The 21,290-nt window shown below is 41.8% G+C and overlaps 1 protein-coding gene and 2 non-coding genes across 3 annotated transcripts; 1 reads left to right on the top strand and 2 right to left on the bottom strand.

The window, feature by feature from the left end:
• The first annotated feature begins 1,172 nt into the window (after window positions 1–1,172).
• On the top strand, window positions 1,173–1,244 carry Trnat-ugu (transfer RNA threonine (anticodon UGU)). The gene has a single exon. It is a non-coding gene; the product is annotated as a tRNA-Thr (tRNA).
• A 2,030-nt stretch (window positions 1,245–3,274) lies between these two features.
• On the bottom strand, window positions 3,275–3,346 carry Trnat-cgu (transfer RNA threonine (anticodon CGU)). The gene has a single exon. It is a non-coding gene; the product is annotated as a tRNA-Thr (tRNA).
• Window positions 3,347–6,835: 3,489 nt separating this feature from the next.
• LOC106083256 (elongator complex protein 4) lies at window positions 6,836–20,788 on the bottom strand. The gene is made up of 4 exons (XM_013246169.2): window positions 20,589–20,788; window positions 9,997–10,922; window positions 7,257–7,491; window positions 6,836–7,197 (listed from the first exon to the last, which is right to left on the bottom strand). The coding sequence occupies exons 1-4, from the start codon at window positions 20,701–20,703 to the stop codon at window positions 7,103–7,105; spliced, it is 1,371 nt and encodes a 456-aa protein (XP_013101623.1). The 5' UTR covers window positions 20,704–20,788; the 3' UTR covers window positions 6,836–7,102.
• Between the last annotated feature and the right edge of the window lie 502 nt (window positions 20,789–21,290).

Here is a 21,290-nt window from a genome sequence, read left to right as displayed (position 1 = left end):
TTTTTAGCTTCAAAGCACTGTGTTGCAAAAATCTCCATGTTTCATGACCACAAAGCAATGTCTCATCCACACATACTGGTATGGTATAAAATCCAGCGCTTGTTTAAATTGAATCCCATCATCATGGGCATCGAATTAAACTCTTTATTACAGACGACGAATCATTTTTGCAGAGGTCATCTAAATCGTTTTTTATTCATTTCAACAGACAAGGTTTGAGATCAACTTCGAGGATGTAGAGGTGTTAGATTACACAAAAAGAATTCCATGTTTATAATAGTGAAGGAAAAAGAGAATTGGGATACCAGACAAAGGCACAAGCAACCGCAACATATACAGGCCAATTTACCTCCTCTTCACAGCAAGGAAGACACTTAAGTATAGTATATCAGCATAGTTGTGGAATGCCAAACAATACGACAACAAGGTCGTAGTCCCTATACTCGCGGACCAGTCGCGATCTAAAGAAATGGAAAGCTCGTATGGGCATGTGATTAAATGGTCCAGGTACCCTAGACGGCTTAATGCATGGACAGTTACGGCTATCCCATGATATATTTGTCAAATGATCCCAAAATCCTTAATACTACATTCGAGAATTTATTCAGATCTGCCTCCCATGCTACTGCCATCTACTTAAGATTTAGGCTTTGAAATCTCCTTTATTCATTATTAAATCACTCTTCATCAGCGAAGGTAAAAAAACTCACACACAAACACACCATTACACGTTATTAGAATAATTCAAACCATACAAATGAGTCTTACGGTAATCGCAGTTTGTAAGAGAAAGAGAGAGCAAAGTTAAATCGGTTCTCTTTCCTTTTTCTATCTTTCTCAAACAAACTGAGATTCTGAGATTTGCCTCGATAAAATTCCATTATGATGATTATATTAAGTTGGGCTCTTCGAGCAATATGACATAATGTTAACAAGGCTCATACAAAAAATCCATTTTTGTGCTTTAAGGTTTAGAACATCATCAGTATCAATATTTTATATTTTCATTACCAAAAAAATAATTGCTATCAAGAATTTGATTGATGGAGTAAGGTTTTTGATGTTAACATCTCTGATAACAGATGAAGAACAAATTGAAGTTCATATCCTAATGACGTTGATAACGCAGACTTTAAAATAATGATAGAAAATGAGTGCAAATCATGCAAGCAGCCTCTTTAGCTCAGTGGCAGAGCACTGGTCTTGTAAACCAGGGGTCGTGAGTTCAATCCTCACAGGAGGCAGAATAAAAGTATGATATTTTAGGTTTTATAGATGGAAGAAAAAATGTTTCAACAGACCATTGACGAATCTTTGGTACCCATCAACATAAGATTGCCAAAAAACCATATATGAATGGTTATAGGAAGTTTAAAAAAATTTAGTCTTTAAATAATAATTTTGCCTTTAGGGAAAATTTCGTAAAAATTTTGTCTTTATGGAAAAGTTCATAGAAATTTTGTCTTTAGTGAAAACTTCATTTTTTTTAGGGAAAATTTTATAGAAATTTTGTCTTTAGAGAAAATTTCAGAGAAGTTTTGCCTTTAGAGAAAATTTTATAGAAATTTTGTCTTTAGAGAAAATTTTATAAAAATTTTGGAAGAATGATGAAGGTGATGAATGGGTTGGTGGTAATGGACGATTGGTTGATTGGTTAGTCGACTGCATCGAAATGGTGGGTGAGTTGAAGGCTGCTGACCAGTCCAGTCCGGAACTGTTTGGAGTTCAACTGGAAGTAGTTGTATTACGTGGTCTGACCAGAGTCCTCAATCTGGTACCACGGAAGTTAGAAGCACATGGAACTTAGTTTCCAGCCTATGGTGAGGTTCCAGTTGGGGGCAACGTGGTGGCTGTGGTTTCTACCTAAAATCGCAAAAAGGGCATTTCGATGCTCAGTGTGTTGCATGTAATCAACCGGGTGCCTTGACCGGTCTATCTATGGGAAGGATTTTTAGATAGTGCTCCGCTCCTAAACAAGGGGAGATCACGTCCAAACAACGTGGGATCGATTTGGTACTCATTCTGGCTGGTTATGTATTGGGGCGTTGATAGACGCATTATATTCACCGGGTGTTAGAACCCTGCAGGATTAAGCCAACACCATGGGTGCCTTTACAAACCACCACTAGGACTTTCTGTTTCAAGCGGTAGGATTGGTAGGAATTGGACTTTCCGATTGACTTGTTGCGGACGAATAGGTCGGATATAACGAGACCACTTCAGTGATCTCTGCATAACGGCGTGCTTTCTCCTCACTGGTAGTTTTTATACCCACCACCATAAGATGGGGGTATACTAATCTAGTCGATCCGTTTGTAGCGCATCGAAATATTGATCTAGGACCCCATAAATTATATATATTCTTGATCGTCTCGACATTCTGAGTCGAACGAGCCACATTCGTCCGTCCGTCCATCTGTCGAAATCACGATAGCGGTCAAGCGCTTAAAGCTAGCCGCTTAAAATTTTGCACAGATACTTAATACTGATGTAGGTCATTGGGGATTGCAAATGGGCCATATCGGTTCAGATTTGGATATAGCTCCCATATAAAGCGATCTCCCGATTTGACTTCTTGAGCCCCTGGAAGCCGTAATTTTTGTTCGATTTGGCTGAAATTTTGCACGTGGTGCTCTGTTATGACTTTCAACAACTATGCCAAGTACGGTCCAAATCGGTCAAGAACATGATATAGCTACGATATAAACCGTTGTCCCGATTTGATTTCTTGAGCCCTTACAAGCCGTGATTTTTATCCGATTTGGCTGAAATTTTGCATATTGTTTCCTGTTTTGACTTTCAATAATTGAGCCAAGTAGGGTCCATGGCGGTCTATAACCATATATAGCTGCCATATTTTAGCAGAAACCATGGTGGTGAGTTCCCAAGATTTGGCCCGGCCGAATTTAACACGCTTTTACTTGTTTGATATCTTTGAATTTTTTTTGTCGTGTTTGTACCGTAGATTATAGCTACCACCTCAAGCGTTGGAGTTTTTAAGACATTGCCATATTTCGGGGAAAGTCTTTCCGCCATAGGTTCGACTGTAGGAGAAAGCTTGATAAAAGGGACAGTTAAGGTCAGGGATGAAGCCTCTTCTTCACAACGAGAATGTTACCCTCGATAGAGGAGTCAACCTTGATGAGCTTGGCAGGATGACTGTGGATATTTTGACACGAGACTATAAAATCCATCCATGGTGGTGATTATAAAAATCTTAAATGAATCTGGTTATCCCCTATCAAGGGGTTTTTTTTTCTCTACAAAAATACAATGCCTCCTGTGAGGTTTGAACTCACGACCCCTGGTTTACGAGACCAGTGCTCTACCACTGAGCTAAAGAGGCTTTGCTATTGATACAAAATTTCGATATTATCTTTTCAAATTTGTCTTTTCCCACTTTTTTTTTACGAATTTCCGTTTATCAACACCTCGAACATGGGTAATGTTAAGAAAGGGACTACTCACATGGGTAAGCATTGGGACTACTCACATCTTCAAAATGTCCGTATATGCTTGTTGTTGTTGTAGCCACATTTTCATGTGTAGAATTAACGATTAGAGAAGTCACGCACGAGAAAAATTTGTACTGACGCGCGCTTACGCACGACTTTTGGATGCCGTCTAACGTTCATGTACGCTCAGAAGACGATAATTTTACTCACGCACGACCAATCCCGCTTTCTGGGGATTCGTACGTTAAAATACCGCATGATTTGAGATCATACAAAAAATTTTGTTTTTCGTTATTTTTATACGCTCCACCATGGGATTATGGTTTACTAATTTCGTCAATCCGTTTGTATCACCTCGAAATATGCGTCTTAGACCCCATAAAGTATACAGCGGTCAAAAAAAGTATTCATCATTCAATGTTTTTTTTTTAATAAGTCTACAAAAGACAATTGGAATAAAAACATATTAAACTAATGATGCAGTAGTGCTTGTGTGATATATATGTACACAATTTCATTGTTTTTAAAGAAAAAAATAGTATTTATTGGAACAAAAAGGGCCATTTTACAGCTGAACACAAAAAATTAAACAAAAAAAGTATTCATCATTGCAAAAAAACAAAAAAATAAATAACATAATTTAAAAAAATTAATACTTTGTTATTCGACCACCGCGTCTTATAACTTCTTTTAAACGGTTTGACATCGATTGGACTAATTTAGCGGTTATATTTTGGTCTATATTAGTCCATTCCTCCATTATCACCTGTTGCATTTGACTCTTGCTCGAAAAATTGCGCGTTCTCAATTTGCGTTCGAGATGTTCCCAAAGATGTTCAATTGGGTTCAAGTCGGGACTTTGAGGAGGAGTTTTAATGACTTTGGGGCAGTTATACAGCATCCACATCTTGGTATTTAAAGCAGAATGTTTGGGGTCATTATCTTGATAATATTGAAAGTTATTACCAAGCCCAAGTTTTACAGCACTATCTTTTAAATTCCTCTTTAAAATGTCAATGTAATACTTATGATCCATTACTCCATTAATAATTTCAAGATTTCCCGCTCCTGAAGCCGCCATACACCCCCAAACCATTAAACCACCTCCACCATGTTTTACAGTAGCAACTGTGTTTCGTTCTTCAAGCTCTGTATTTGATTTTCTGTACACTATGACCTTTCCATCGCACCCAAAAAGATTAAACTTGCTCTCGTCTGCAAAAATGACTGTTTTCCAAAATGATTCGGGCTGTTTTACATACATTTTTGCGAAGTTTAGCCTTTTCACTCGGTTTATTTTATTTATAAAGGGCTTCTTACGTGCAGTTCTCCCTCTGTAACTATGCCTTTTGAGTGTATTTCGAATTGTTTGTGTAGTAACTTCCTTCCCTAAATATTCCATAGTGTTTTTACGAAGAATGGTCGCATTTGTCTTCGGAGTTTTCTGAACTTGCCGCACTAGCCAACGCACATCTCCAACTGAAAGTGCTTTTGGTCGACCAGATCTTGGTTTATTGTCAACAGTTTTCGTTTCTGTCGACTTTCTGATGATGGATTGTATAGTAGATCGTGGTCTATTTAATATTTCACTGATAGTTTTTTGAGTTAAACCATTCCTGTGGTGTTTTATTATCAAAACTTTTACCTCATCAGAAACCTCGTTTTGCTTACGACCCATTTTGACAAAAAACTATATTTTCAATGAAATTAAATATTTGCTGTCAAGGGCAAAGCCTCCTTTACTAAATAAAACAGAAAAGGGGGATTCCCAAATAATATTTGAATTTGACTTTGATGATAGCACATCAATGATGAATACTTTTTTTGTTCTGTTTTTGGTGTTATTATATAAAATTGCATTTTTTGCGCTAATTAAATTTATTTTTTGAATTTATTTTAAAACATATTACGAAAAATAAACTATTGCATAAAACTGCATTATTTGTTTACTTTAAATTTTCTTCAATTACCCAAAATAAGTGAATTTATTATCAATTTTGCTAATGATGAATACTTTTTTTGACCGCTGTATATACACTTGATCGTCATGACATTTTAAGTCGATCTAGCCATGTCCGTCCGTCTGTCTGTCGAAAGCACACCAAATTCCGTAGGAGTAAAGGTAGGCGCTTGAAATTTTGCACAAATACTTCTTATTAGTGTAGGTCGGTTGAAATTGTAATTGGGCCAAATCGGTCTATGTTTTGATATAGCTGCCATATAATCCGATATTGGGTCTTGACTTTTTGAGCCTCTACAGGGCGCAATTCTTATCCGACACGGCTGAAATTTTGCATGTGGTGTTTTGTTATCACTTCCAACAACTGTGACAAGCATGATCTAAGTCGGTCCATAACCCGATGTAGCCGCCATATAAACTGATCTCCCGATTAGTCTTCCTGAGCTTCTAGAGGACGCAATTCTTGTCAATTTTGGTTGAAATTTTACATATGTCGTTTTGATAAGACTTCCAACAACTGTACCAAGTATGATCCAAATCGGTTGATATTGGTTATATAACTGCCATATAAATCAATCTCCTAATTAGGCACTCTAAGCCACTGGGGGGTGCAATTTTTACTCGATTTGCCGGAAATTTTGGAGGCGATATTTTTCTATGATTTCCAACAGCCACGACAAGTACGGTCCATATCGGATCGGTCGAAGTAGCTGCTACGGCAGTCACGAACATTCAGCGATATCGAGCGGAGAGTCTAAGTGAGAGGCCGGGCGGCAAATACAGAGTGCCTATGATGCTCTTTATGATAAGGCGAGTTATTGTCGCCTTTAAATAACCAATGGCCACCTTGTTAACGTGGCCATCGTTGCTTTGGACCGGAACGAGCTTACTCACCTACAACAACAGCTTCTTGTGATGACGATGAATGCCACACAAATCGGAGTTCAGAGTTCTAACCCGTGTGCTGCTCAAATTCATCTCCTGTAGGGTTATCGAGTCCATTTCTGTAGCTTAATAACTTTTAGCTTCATTCGTTTTTTTTTTCTCATAATTTGTACAAATATTTGTTTGTTTTTATTGGTATTTGTTTTAGATCATTTATAATGAATGGTATGAACACACTTTATAATATACATAGAAAATAAATTTTAATAGAAAATAGATTTTCAAACAATTTAAAATTTTGGCCAAAGGTAGGTGCAGGATAAAAAAAAAAGTAATGTATACCCCTGCACAAAATATAAGGCCAATAGGAAAAAATTTTAAAAAATATTTATATCTATAATATGGATATTATGGAACATTTTCAACAAAATATAAAGATGACAAGGCTCGAGTGATCGATGGATTGGCAATGTCTCTCTCATTTCTGAAATGAATTTGAAATGGAGGTTATTTCTAAAAAAAAAAAAACTTCCAATTATCTGTTTGTAGCAAAATCGCTTAATGATATTTTACAACATTTTTAGATTTTAGATATTTCTATTTGTTTAACCCTTTGAAGATACACTGCTTCGAAGGAGGATCCTCAAGGTTTGTGTTCTTTTAAAAAATATATTAAGAAACTTTTTTTAGTTGTTTGTTGTGTTTGCTTGCAGCTGGTTAACTTGTTGCTTGTACTTTTTGTTTGTTTTGTTTTCCTGGTTTTTTTTTTTTTTGTTGCTTTTACTTGGATCATGCATTTCATTCAAAAATCCAATGAATTGTTACTCTTTGGACTTATGTTACTGCCACAGCTCAGTGTGGGCTGTGTATCCATGGCATTGGTGTCTTCTTGTAATTCTGCAAGAAAGGTTCATCTATGAGTTTAACCGACATTTTTTGTCTTACTGATTACTTACCTGGAGGTAAATGCAATTTTTCTATAACAAACTTCTTGCGCCTCAGTTTAAATGCCAAATCTGTGGTCTCTGGCATATAGGCACTTAATGTGTTAATAGCTGTTATTTTGCGTAAATGTATCAAACCATGGTATTCCTTGAACGCGGGATTTGTTTCTTTGTCCGAGCCGGCAAATGACTCCAGTTCAATGGCATAATCCACTAAATTGCGTATTTTTGAAACCAAGGTATCATCCTTAATAAAAAAAAAAAACCAAAAGGGAATTATTTTTTGCATTTATGGCCTACCATATAACGTATATGACACTAGGGTGGATCAGTCTTTTTTTTTTTGAAGGCAAAGCGTTTATCAAAATCGAAATCTACGAAGGATGCTAAGTAAAGTTGCCGTAGAAGCCATGGTTCTATAATATTGGGTTGCCCAAAAAGTAATTGCGGATTTTGCGTTGACAAATTTTAAGCATTAATCAAATTGGATGGTCATGTAACTGAGCGTGAGATAGGAGAGAAGTTAAATATACCAAAATCAACCGTTCATTGTCACATAAAAAGTCTTGGACTGGTGAAAAAGCTTGATATTTGGGTACCACATGTATTGAAAGAAACTCATTTAACAAACCGAATCAACGCTTGTGATATGCACCTTAAACGCAATGAATTCGAAATGAAAAATTGATTGTTTACAACAACGTTAGTCGAAAACGATCATGGTCCAAGCATGGTGAACCAGCTCAAACCACTTCAAAGGCTGATATCCACCAAAAGAAGGTTATGCTGTCTGTTTGGTGGGATTGGAAGGGTGGTGGTATATTTTGAGCTGCTTCCAAGGAACCAAACGATTAATTCGGATGTTTACTCTCAACAATGGGACAAATTGAATACAGCCATCAAGGAGAAGCAACCAGAATTGGTCAATTGGTCAATTGGTCGTAAAGGTGTCATATTCCACTAGGACAACGCTAGACCGCACACATCTTTGGTCACTCGCCAAAAACTGAGTGAGCTTGGCTGGGAACTTTTGATGCATCCACCATATAGCCCTGACCTATAGCACCATCAGACTACCATTTATTTCGATCTTTGCAGAACTCCTTAAATGGTAAAACTTTCGGCAATGATGAGGCTATAAAATCGCACTTGGTTCAGTTTATTGCAGATAAAGGCCAGAAGTTCTATGAGCGTGGAATACTAAATTTGCCAGGAACAAAATGGCAATTATATACAATATTTGATTAAAGTTCATTCTAAGCTTTATTAAAAATGCTTTTACTTTCTTTTAAAAAATCCGCAATTACTTTTTGGGCAACCCAATATAATAGGGAGCTTCCGGTTTTTGTTGTTGTAGCAGTTTGTTGTGTTCTATCTTTCGTCTGCTTGATTCTGTTGAGTGTCAAGATCCAGGAACTCTGCGACTAAGATGGGTTGCGTCCACCGGAATCTGGGTCTGAGTAGAATTGGCCAAGTTAAGCAGGTGACGTGTATCGTTCGGTCCCTGGTTACAATCGGGACATACGTCTTGCGAGTCGGCATCAATCTTTGTTCTGTAGCAGTTGAGGCGGCTGCATCTGCCCGAACAAAATTGAGTCAGAACTACTCTGGTTTGCCGGGGGAGGTCAGTTTCTTCAGGTGCAATGGGAGGTGGTCGTTGTCCAAGAACTACATTCAACCGGTAGCCGTTTACCGCATCTGATAGCGTGTCTGCATGAATGTTGTCTGCTTGATATGCCGCTTGATCTAGAGTTTCCCTCTTGTAGCGCCGAATCTCACGCTCTAGATCATGTAGATCTATCTTAAGGCTTCTGAGCGGTGGATATCTATCCACAAGATGATGATTTGGATGGGTTCTGTTGTTGTTGTAGCAGTGTGTTATACACTGAGGCGGCAGTCCTTGCCAATGAAGAATTCCATCGGGTCAATCCGGTATGTACAACCGGCTGCCGTGGGCTGCATGGGGCTGCCATGATCTCTGCGATTACAGCCCAAAAGATATTGCTTAGACAGCATGTAGTTATGTCTTCGCACAGGTAGGATCTTTGTCTCCTGATGGAGGTGATCCACATGAGAACTGAGGAGACAGCCCATCGCAGTTCGGAGTGCGGCATTTTGACAGATCTGAATATTATTCCACTGCGTGTGACAAAGCTGACGAGACCACAGTGGCGCTGCATAACTTACCACAGATCGGCCAATTGCTTTGTACGTGGTCAACAAGTCTTCTTTGATTGCACCCCTAGTGCTGCCTGTTTTTAATGACAAAATTCGTGCGTCAATAATCTATCTTCTAGATCCGGACGAAACGATTGAAGCCAGGATCAAGCCATAGAAGATAAGTCAGTAACTTGAGGACTTTGTGGTTAAAACCGAAAGGGTTTTATCGGGTTGTAGACTAAAACTTCTCTATCAAGTGGTGTCGCTAAGAGGCATGCTGTTCACACTCGGCTGATGAAAAGGATGGCCCCTTAACATTGAGCTTAAAACTTTAATCGGGCTTTACTCATTGATATGAGAGAAGTAACCTCTGTGCCTTTAAAGGAATATTCATGGGAAATTTGTAGTTAGTAGCACAAGATTATAAACCCAAAGGGCTTTGGGAGCATGTTTCAGTGTGCCCACCATTTTTTAACCCATGGTATCTTATAATTCCTCGTAGATTTCGATTTTGATAACCATTTTTTGGGGGTGGTTTTTTTTCTGTTTCCTCCCCAAAAACATGTATTGACCCACCCTAATATACACTTACATATTTCGCCACCAAATGCATGGGCATGGTTATAAAACACACCGATACCGAAGAACGCACCGCTGCTCGCAAAATAGTCAAGAATTTCAATAGATCCTCCCCATAATTGTCATCATACCACATGGGTGAGGCCAATGAGGTTATGCAAACACGACATAGGCTTTTCTTAATCAAAAAACCTCCCGAATGGAATTTATCATCGCGCAATAACTGCTGAATCTCTTTGAGTAGGCGAAAATATTTTGCATTTTCGAATAGTTGTGTCTTTGCTGGTGGCTTACAAATCGGCGGTGGTGGTGTGGGCAATGACGATGAGGTCTCCGTCGAGCCGGTGGCATTTTTATCATCTGCCGTTGTAGGTGGTGGCGGATTAAGGGTATTGGAAGAATTATTCTCATTTTCTATTTCCATGTCTTTGCTGGAGTCCATGACATAGGTGGCATCACTGTCATTGTCATAATGATTGGCCACCTCTTCTTCGTCATCATCATCATCGTCTTGGTTAACAACAATCTCATTGTCCAAAGGGTCATCGGACCAAGTTATAGTGTCGGCATATTTTAGCATGTTGATGTCCATTTGTTCCATCAGATTGAAATGATGGCCAATTTGAGTGTTGGTCTTTTCAGAATTGACCATAGGCAGATCATTGTAGCGCCATGCAATGCGTAAGCCATTCTTGGCTATATCAGGATTCTCTTCAACCTCCATTTGTGTTTCAATTTTATCCTTTTCAACTTCGTTGTCATCCAGTGGTTTGGGTAATTTGAGTATAACATCCTTGGGACTGTCATCCAGACTGCCTAGGAATACAGTTTGTTTGGACAAAATGCCCTCGGCCATAAAATATTTGGCCAATACTTTGGAGTATGTAACAAATTTGTCCTCCTCGATGAGGCATATGGAGCCAATAGGAAGACCACCACCTATGATGAAAAATGGAAAGGATTATCAACAAAAAAAGCTTTTGGTATCATAGCGGGACACATAGGACTACGAGCTCACTTATGGAAAATGTGTGCGGCAAGTGCTAGCTAGCATATGTAGGGCTTAAGGGGAAGGTGATGAGACGTTGGAGCATTTGCCATGTCATTGCCCGGCTTTCGCGGCTAACAGACACCGGTACTTAGCTGGGCACACAATACCAGACATGAACCAACTTAGGGACGAGGTATGGAAAACAATTGGAATTGGTAAGCACGAAAATCCTAACCTAGATTTTCTTATGTGAGGTTACTTTCTAGAAATTAGAGCATACAACAAGCCGATTACTGGCTTAGGTTGTTGTTGTTGTAGCTGTGTGTTGAACACCGCGGAGTCAGCCCTTCCCGATGAAGGATTCCATCGGGTCAATCCGGTACGTACAACCGGCTGCCATGGGATTTGGTATATGTCCATAGTGGCATGGGGCGGTTTAATATCCACACTCCCTTTTTTTAACCTAACCTAACTTAGTAGCACGGAATTGCTGACTTTTTCGAGGTACTTTCCCACTAGGCTGACTTTGGAAGTTTCTGCAAACAATAGTCGTTAGTCGTGACAAATAGTCGTTGTGCAATTTTCAAACTGATTGTTAAAAATAATATGAGTCACTCCCCATTTATTATCAAACAAATTAAAAATGGATGGGGTGTACGTAGGCCGGAGACTGCATGGTACCTAAGAATTAGACAGGTCTAGTAGAATGATTAGAGGATGCAAAGAGGCCTTTTTGGATTTCTGGCCATTAAGGTTGACGAGGTAGTCAGTAATAATGAGTCTTGATCATGGTACTGAATCAGTGAAACCGAGGTGAATTTTTGTTGGGTCACAAAGAGGCGGATGGGTGGGCAAAAACATTTCTGGGGGATTCTTAGCCTACCCCCAGAGGCCTATATACGCTTATGTCTCTATTGTATTATTCTTCTTCTTCTTCTTTTCTAGAACTAACACAATGGACCTAATGTCTTCAAATGAAGTGTCTCCTGATTTTGTTGGCCCACATGAGAAATAAGGATATAAACTGTAGCAGTTTGCTGAGCTTCATTTTAGTAGTTTCAAACCTCACATCACTATGTGTTGCTCAACCTTCAACTAAGTTCATTAGCAAAATCCAAGGTGATGGTTTCCCAAAATACGGTACGGCCTTGTTTAATTTCGTGTTTCATTTTTGGTTGAAGGAAGTCGTTGGTAATGTTCTTCAAAAGTATGATATGACTAACCGTATCGAAAACCTTTGATAGGCAAAAGATGCCGTCGCTTCCCGCCGAATACCGGGCTCGGTCTCCACCGACGAAGAACAAACCTTATCTCTCGGGGCATGTTGTAAACCACCTCGGCACCGCTCTCGCATTAGATCGAGGTTTTAGTGTTCCTGTGTCCAGCTGCCCTCTCCAGTCGCTCTATCATTGATGTCGCGTCAAGGTCTCTTTTCTTTGACTTGAGTATCACTTCGACAAAAGTTTGCTGCACATCTTCGTTGTTAGGTTTTCCGCTCTTATTTTACCGATCTGCTCTTCTAGTCGCGCCTGGCTGTCACGCGTAAGACTGCGTGCTCTGCATCATTCAACACCTCTTCTTCTTAGGTTAGGTTAGGTTTAAGTGGCAGTCTGCCATCAGATTCACTTAGACATTTTCGTCCATTGCGATACCACAGGAACAGAAGAAGGAAGATGCCTTCTAGTTCATACCGTTGAACCAACCAGATCACTTAAAAAAAGCGCAATAAGACAGGTTCTGAAAGAAATGAGAACTTAAAGTGGACCTCCTTCTAACTGCCAGTGCGGGATACACACACACAGAAGGTGTTCTATAGTTTCTTCTTCTTCGATGTCCTCATAGCTTCTGCAAAAGTCGTTGCTGGCAACCTTCAGTCTGTCAGCATGTTTTCCTGTCATGACCGGCATAATGACTGAGACGTCTGTTCTAGCCAATGACAGCAAAGCAGTAGAACTCTTCAAGTCTAGATTAGGCCACATAGTATTGGAATGCTCACAGCCCACCTTTCTGACCATCTATCGTTCATTGCCCTTCGGGCTTGGTCCTGAAAACTTAGTTTACATGTCGCTAGAGGCATACCCACAGATTCCAGTGTCGCTGGAATGTGCAAGGTAGTTCCTAGTCTCGCAAGCTCGTCTGCTTTAAAATTCCCTTGGATATCTCTGTGGCCTGGCACCCAGAACAGGTGAATGTTGAACTGAGTGAACTGCGACAGTCGAGGGCCTTCCCTTGTGACAGGGTAACACACATCCCCTAATTGTGGAACCAATGCTGATTGTTTTTAATGTCTTCTTCTTAGTAGATGCAGAATGGTGAGCTGGATTTTCTCATTCTATTTAGGGACTTACGGAAGTATCCGTGACCAGATTTTGCCTTGCGTCCTATAGAAGTTTATCTCACCTTTCTTTCCAACGACCCATTGTTGTATATCGGGGATGAGCTTAAAGGTTAATCTGCTTCATGTGTCATTATTCCATCTTGAATGCCAAATCCTTAGAGTGTCTTGTTGAATATCTTTTCTTGTCGATTCCTTTTAGTGGTTCAGTTTGGCGTCATATATTTGTATACGCTCTAGAGCCTGTTGGTCTATTGGCACCTTACCCGCAATGACGAGAACTGCGAGTTCAAACACTGTTCGGTAACATCGCTGCCCGGCACGCGATAGCTGTGAGCACTACACAGGCTGCAAGTTTGAGGTCCGATCTGTGTAGTGTTCATTGCTTTAACGAGAGGCTTAGCTGCGAGCTACCGGGATCGTCCACAGGTTGCGCATAGTGAAATGTAGCTGCAACGGTAATCGCGCACAATCATTGGTATCAAGCGGAGAGTCTAAGTGAGAGGCCGGGCGGCATCGACTCTTGTATAAATACTGAGTGCCTATGATGTTCGATATGACAAGGCGCCTTTATTGACGCCATTGATTATGGCCACCCTGTTCCCGCGGCAATCGGATCGTTGGACCGGAACGAGTTTGCTCGCCTACAGGAGCTTGCCGAGTATTGTCACCTCTAAATTTGCATGGCTACAACAACAACATGACGTAACTCTCAGATCAGCCGTTCTCTGTACCAAAAGCAGCGCCGTAGCCCCGCATTTAATCTGTATGGACTTACCACAAATCTCGTTGCGTACTGCGTCTGGGCTGTAAACGTCAGTTTGTTGTCGAGTCGTTCCCCTAGGTATTTCACTTGCCTTCACTAGTGGGAAAGACGACGTCCTCGATTCACATATCGATGTCTGTGGGGATGTGTGAGCAGGAGTAGCTCAGTCTTTCGCATTGTCAGCTGTAGCCTGCGGGATTCCAACCAATGTCTAGTTCTGATCATGTCCTGCTGTAGTTTTTATTGGGCCTCGTAATGGCAGCGGCAATGTCGTCTGCGTATCCGACCATAAATGTGTTTACTGCCATCTCCATCCTCAGTATTCCTTCGTAGCTGACGTTCCAGAGTTCGGGCTCAAGTATAGGATTTTGTGCAGCTCTCGACGTACCCATACCCTCGGTGAATGTGTAGAATCTATCTCTTAGGAATCTCATTACCCCATCGGATACTTTGGAACTTTAAAGTCCAACTTTATGATCCATCCGTCCGTCCACCCACCTGAGGCTGTTAAAGGCATTCTTGACGTCCAGCGTTGCCGCCCTTTCGCTTTTAAACATGAAGATCCAACCTGATCTTCATATACTAGTGGATAAAACGACGTCCTCGATCCGCATATCTATCTCTGTGGGAATTTGTTTCCACGTGAGCAGGAGTAACTCAGTTTATTTCATTGCCAGCTGTAGCCTGCGGGATTCCAACCAATGTCTGGTTCTGATCATGACCTGATGTAGTCTTCGTGCGGCCCTTCTGGCCCGCAAATCGTCCACCCACCTGAGGCTGTTAAAGGCGTTCTTGATATCTAGCGTTTTCAACGGGATGATGGGTGTAAACGAGGTTACAGCCGTGGGCTTGCCTTCATAACCTCAACTACATCCTTTAGGGCCCTTCCTTGAGTGGAAGCCTTGATGTCGGTTTCTGCGGCAATTGCCTACGCAAGTGTCCAGAATACACAGTGGCTTGTAAGACGATTTTCCCCTTGTCAATTCCATGGCAACCGGTTGCACGTACCGGATCGACTCGATGGAGTCCCCCATCGGCAAGGACTGCCGCCTTAGTGTACAAAACACTGCTACAACAACATTTCCCCTTGTTGATCAAAATCAGCCTTCTCTGTTTCCATGCATCTGGGAATATTCCTTCGGAGAGACATCTATTATAGATGTTTAAAAGCATTTCTGACCGTTTCTCGGCGATTATCTTCATGACTTCTAGGGCTACGCTTTGAAGGCGAATTGCATAATGCGAATAAAAATAAAATAAAAAAATTAAATTTTGACTGAGGGAGTTAAAAAGGTGGCTTGTGTCTTGATGTCCCTACGAATCACTTCGTCTACGGTTAGGTTAGGTTGTTGTAGCCACAGATCTGTGGAGAGGAATCGATTTGGTGTGCATACTAATTGGCTACATGACCACTTATGTTCCGATTGGTCTTCGTTCTTGCCCTCATTTTGACTGAGGGAGTGTGTATGTCCACTACAATATTTTATCCATTTGGTCTTGGACCTTGTTTAGGGAATAGGGTGGTTAAAATATTCCCCATTCTTTGAATATCCATCTACGCATTTGGGCTTTTCACTCCCAGCTTTTTCATAACAACTTTGTATTAAGTCCCCAGGGGTCTCGGTTGAGATATTCTCTTAGTTCTTCCCATTTGTCTTTTGGTAGTGGCGTTCACCATTGCCTTTTTTGCCTCCTTATATTGGGTATGTTCTGCTAATGCTGCACCCCTGCGGATGCAATCAACGTCTGTGTTCATCAATTGAGTGTACTGCTGCTCTGGTTGTCCTCGATCCCTTAATCCTATTCATTGCCTTATCACACTCCTTGTCTGCTATGGGCATGATGCGATTCGCTGCCAATGAGGCGTTTCCGCTGGAGCATTGATGGTTCTATCTTGTTCACCTTTCATTTGCGTGTAGGTGCCTTTGTTCTTTTTACTGGCATGGCGTCTCTGCGCCGAAAAGAAAAGTCGATGTACTGGTTATCACTTGCTGTGTACAAGGTGGCTGATGAAAGCCGCTACCAAAAAAAATGTAATAACTTTTTTTCTATTTAATAATAATAATTTAATAATTAATTTAATTAATTAATTAATTAATTTAATTAATAATAATTTAATAATTAATTTAATAATTTAATTTAACATGAATAAAAGAAAAATGTATTCCATACACCGAAAAAAAAATGTAGCAATATTCATCATTGTAGCAATATTCATCAGCCATTGTAGCAATATTCATCAGTATATCTCCAGTACCCGCCAGTTATCGATTCCATCCGCGATTGTCTCAGCATTATTTCGGGAATTGTGCCTTCACATTTGGTCCTTGCAGCCTTCTGCAATATCTTCCTACCTCTTGAGTTGTTCGATTACATGCCCCACACTACTACTCTCTCTCCCAGCGCATCCTCGATAGCATCAAGTTTGGACTGGAATTCGTCCATACAATCGCTGGAGGTAAGGTAACAACAAACAGTGTAAAGTATATTAGCTTTCGAGGACCTTCTAGTCCTCTTGTTCTTGTTTTGTCCTGATTGAGACCACGCTTAATATGTGTCGAGCAATGCCGTTTGAGAAATGCAGGTGTTTGATGTTAATGAGGGTCTTGGCTACGGGATAGAAGACGATTTTAAGATTCCCTTTCATCGAAAACTTGATTCGGTTTTGGAATCACTACTTTGTTGTTGTTGTTGTTGTTGTTGTAGCAGTTTATTGTGTACTATCTTTCGTCTGCTTGATTCTGTTGAGTGTCAAGACCCAGGAACTCCGCGACTAAGATGGGGTGCGTCCACAGGGATCTGGGTCTGAGTCGAGTGGGTCTGGCCGGGCAGTTAAACAGGTGACGTGTATCGTGCGGTCCCTGGTTACAGTCGGGACATACATCTTGCACGTCGGCATCAATCCTAGCTCTGTGGGAATTGAGGCGGCTGCATCTGCCGGAACGTAATTGAGCCAGAATCACTCTGGTTTGCCGGGGGAGGTCGATTTCTTCGGGTGCAATGGGTGGCGGTCGTACTCCAAGGACTACATTCACCCGGTAGCCAGTTAACGCGTCTGCTACCGTGTCTGCATGAATGTTGTTCAGACCCGCTTGATATGCCGCTTGATCTAGAGGTTCTCTCTTGTAGCGCTGGACCTCACGCTCTAGATCATGTAGATCTACCTTAAGGCTTCTGGGCGGTGGGTATCTATCCACAAGATGATGATTTGGATGATTTCTGCGATAACAGCCCAAAAGGTATTGCTTAGACAGCATGTAGTTATGTCTTCGCACTGGTAGGATCTTTGTCTCCTGGTGGAGGTGGTCCACATGAGAACTAAGGAGGCAGCCCGTCGCAGTTCGGAGGGCGGCATTCTGACAGATCTGAATATTATTCCACTGCGTGTCACAAAGCTGACGTGACCACACTGGCGCTGCATAACTTACCACAGACCGGCCAATTGCTTTGTACGTGGTCAACAAGGTTTCTTTGTCTGCACCCCAAGTGCTGCCAGCGAGTGACTTGAGGACCTTGTTTCTACTTTTGACTTTATTGCAGATTGCTGTGGCATGTGGGGAGAAAGTGTAGGAGCTGTCAAATGTGACGCCAAGTATTTTGGGACACTTGATGGTCGGAATCAATTCTCCATCGACCATCACAGTCAGCTCAGAATTCACCTCACGCGTATTTGTAGTGAACAGTGTGGCTGAAGATTTGGTGGCGGATATCTTCAGATTTCTTGCAGCGAAATATGAGGCAAGCTCGTTGAGGTAGACGTTCAACCTATCGCAGATGTCATCAATGGGTGGGGGGCCTGATGCCAAGATCGTACAGTCGTCCGCATATGATACGATCTCTATGCCGTCTGGAGGAGGTGGGATGGAGGAAAGGTAGAGGTTAAACAGAGCCGGAGATATCACCCCGCCTTGGGGAACTCCCTGTTTCACTCTACGGTGTTTTGACTTCTTATCCCTAAATTCCACAAATGACTGGCGGCCACACAGATAATTCGCGACCCAACGTTTAAGGCCTGGCTGGAGGGACGTGTTGGCGATGTCCTCAAATAATTTGGCATGGCTGACCGTGTCGAATGCCTTCGATAGGTCCAATGCCACGAGGACCGTCCTATCACATGGCCTGGGTTGATTGAAGCCACGGCAAATGTGTGTGGTGATGGCATGCAAAGCTGTTGTTGTGCTGTGCAGTCTCCGAAATCCGTGTTGATGCTCGGCGAATGGAAATTCTCCTACGAGGCTCGGGAGGAGTAATGCCTCAAGCGTCTTAGCCACTGGTGAGAGAAGGGAGATCGGTCTGTACGACTCCCCCAAACTCGGGTCTTTACCAGGCTTCAGTAGCGGGATCACTCTGCCCATTTTCCAGACATCGGGAACTATAAGAGTGTTCAATGACAGGTTAAGGACAGTGGTAAGGTACTCAACTCCAGGTAAATCCAGATTCTTCAGCATCAATGTAGAGATTCCGTCGGGGCCCAACGCCTTGGAAGATTTGGCGCCACGGATGACATTCGTAACTTCGCCCACGGTAAATTGTGATGGCTGTTCATCGGCTCGGAGACCACGAATACGGCGAATGGCTCTCCTCCTTGCCCTGTCTCTCTCGGGATGCACGATAAATTGACGGTTGAACAACCTGGCGCATCTCTTCGGATCAGTCACGGTTAACTCGCCAAAAGTGACTGAGGTCCTGTCGTCCCGTCTACCGGGGTTCGAGAGAGACTTAACAGTGGCCCACAATTTGCCTGCACCGGTGCCTAAGTTACATTGCTCCAAGTGTTCCAGCCACAAATTCCGCTTATGTTCGTTGACTACCCTGTTTATTTCCAGATTCAGCTCGCTGATTCTGGGGTTAGCGGGGTCCATAGCACGAATCCCATCACGCTCGTCTGCGAGTACCACTGCTTGCGCCGGGAAATTGGGTCGCACTTGCGGTATTCGACCGGCTGGAATAAAGCGAGCGGCTGCTGCGTTGATGATGTCTCGGAATTTCCTCTCGGCCACAAGCACATCAGAGGGGGGTGGCAGTTCATTGAAGCGGCGATTGGTATACTCTCTGAAGCCAGTCCAATTGGCCTTCTTATAGTTGATGAACGTTCGGCGCTCAGAGGTTATGAAGTCGGGTGGTCGGTCGATGGTGAGGATTATGGGGAGGTGGTCTGACCCCAAAGAGATGACGGCTTGCCAGGATACGTCACTCAGGAGATCAGGGGATGCGATTGAGATGTCTGGCGAGCTGCTGCACCTCCTCGTAATCCTAGTGGGGGCATCCTCATTCACCGTGCAAAACGTGGAGCTATCTATCTGCTCTGCCAAAGCTATGCCACGATGGTCGTTGCCTAGGGGAGAATGCCATGACGAGTGATGTGCATTGAAATCCCCCAGAACCAGACGACTATGGCCAGATAGCAACCCACTTATGTCGGGGCTGTAGGCCTGGCCATTAATCGGGACACAGCTGCCAACCGGCGGTATATACACGTTGTATATCTCTATCTCGGCTTTGTTGTTGTTGTAGCTGTTTGTTGTGTTTTATCTTTAGTCTGCTTGATTCGGTTGAGTATCCACATCCAGGAAATCCGCGACTAAGATGGGGTGCGTCCAGAGAGATCTGGGTCTGAGTCGAGTGGGTCTAGCTGGGCAGTTAAAAAGGTGGCTTGTGTCTTGATGTCCCTAGGAATCACTTCGTCTACGGTTAGGTTAGGTTGTTGTAGCCACAGATCTGTGGAGGGGACTCGATTTTGGGACCACTGATGTTCCGATTGGTCTTCGTTCTTGCTCCATTGATTGACGGTTGAACAATCTAGATATACGCTTATGTCGCCAAAAGTTACTGCGATCATATCATCCTGTCTCTACAGTTGTATCACAATCGATAAAAATCGCACGTATAATTCTGACTTCAGACTACCGTTATAACCTCACTTAGCCTATGCCTAATATTGGCAACATTTAAATTGTAGATCTGTTGCCTCGATTATAATAACATTGATGAGTAATCCCAAGCAAAGGGAAGGAGGGTGTTTATGTTTGCCAGGATGTTAGGGGTTTCGACGTCATATGAACGAATTTGTGCGTTTTATTATTAATAGTCTACACATTTTTCATTGAACAGTTGAATTATAGCCGGTTTGAAAGAAAAACAGTAAGGGCAGGAAGAATAATGGAAAGGTGTTTCTATTAAGTCTTAATTCCCCTTATTCGTAATAGCCACTTTAATTTCTCTCCCTCCAAGAGTTTCAAAAACCTGTAAGGCATGGTTGGGAAGTAACGACTGCGTATAGGAAATTCTTAAGATGACGTAGAATCCTCACCTTTAATATAAAACTGAAAAATTATCACAACAGTAAAAGTTGTTGACATGACTATTTAGGGGGTGGAGGGGTAACAGCGACGATAAGAATTAACAGTTGCTGGGCGGTTGGTGGCACACTTTTTATTTTAATCACGTTAACTTACTCGCTCGCTACATTTTTTGTTTATTTACATTGCAATTAGCAATGCATGGCACACTTACCCAATATGACATCCAATGAGGGATTTCCACTTGAGGTTATCACTTGTCCAGTTTGCGGACTGGTCCTAGTAAATGGTATCTGCTTTTGCACATTTCTTTTGCGAAAACTTGACATAACTCGAAACCAATTGTTTACTGATATTGATTGAGTCAGGCAGGCGGCACAATTTTTCAGATAAACTCTACGAGCCACAACCGTAAAAAACAAAAACCATGGAAAATATATAAATGACTTGACATGGCTGTCATTGAACAAAAGTAGGCAGCAAATGCAACACTGGGTGGGGCTAAGCACAATGACGACGTGAGAGCTCAATAAAAGGTGCCTCGATAAGTTGTACGATTTGTAAGGGGTTTTCTTCTTCATTGAAGATAGGTAGATACAGATGGCGTCCTCTCACACATCAATAAGTGCTGTCCGTTTCATAAAAAGGAGCTCCCATTATAAATGAGCTGAAGTTTTAGTCGAACTGCACTCATTGATATGTTGGAAGTTTTCCTCGTTCCTTAATGGAATGTTTGTGGATAAATTTGCATTCGGTTATATACACTCTTGCCCAAATAATCTATTCTTCAAAGCCGAAAGATATAAATGCTAAAGCGCTCATTTGTCTGTAGCGGTGGCTGGATTATAGTGTGTAGGTTGTTGTCTTAGGTAAGATAAACAAAACCAACAAAAAATATAGCGGTGATGCCAAAGCC

This window comes from Stomoxys calcitrans, chromosome 5 (genome assembly GCF_963082655.1).
Source record: "Stomoxys calcitrans chromosome 5, idStoCalc2.1, whole genome shotgun sequence".
In the NCBI taxonomy this organism is placed as follows: Eukaryota; Metazoa; Arthropoda; class Insecta; order Diptera; family Muscidae; genus Stomoxys; species Stomoxys calcitrans.
The sequence above is the reverse complement of the archived record's forward strand: the minus strand, read 5'-3'. Positions and strand labels throughout refer to the sequence as shown.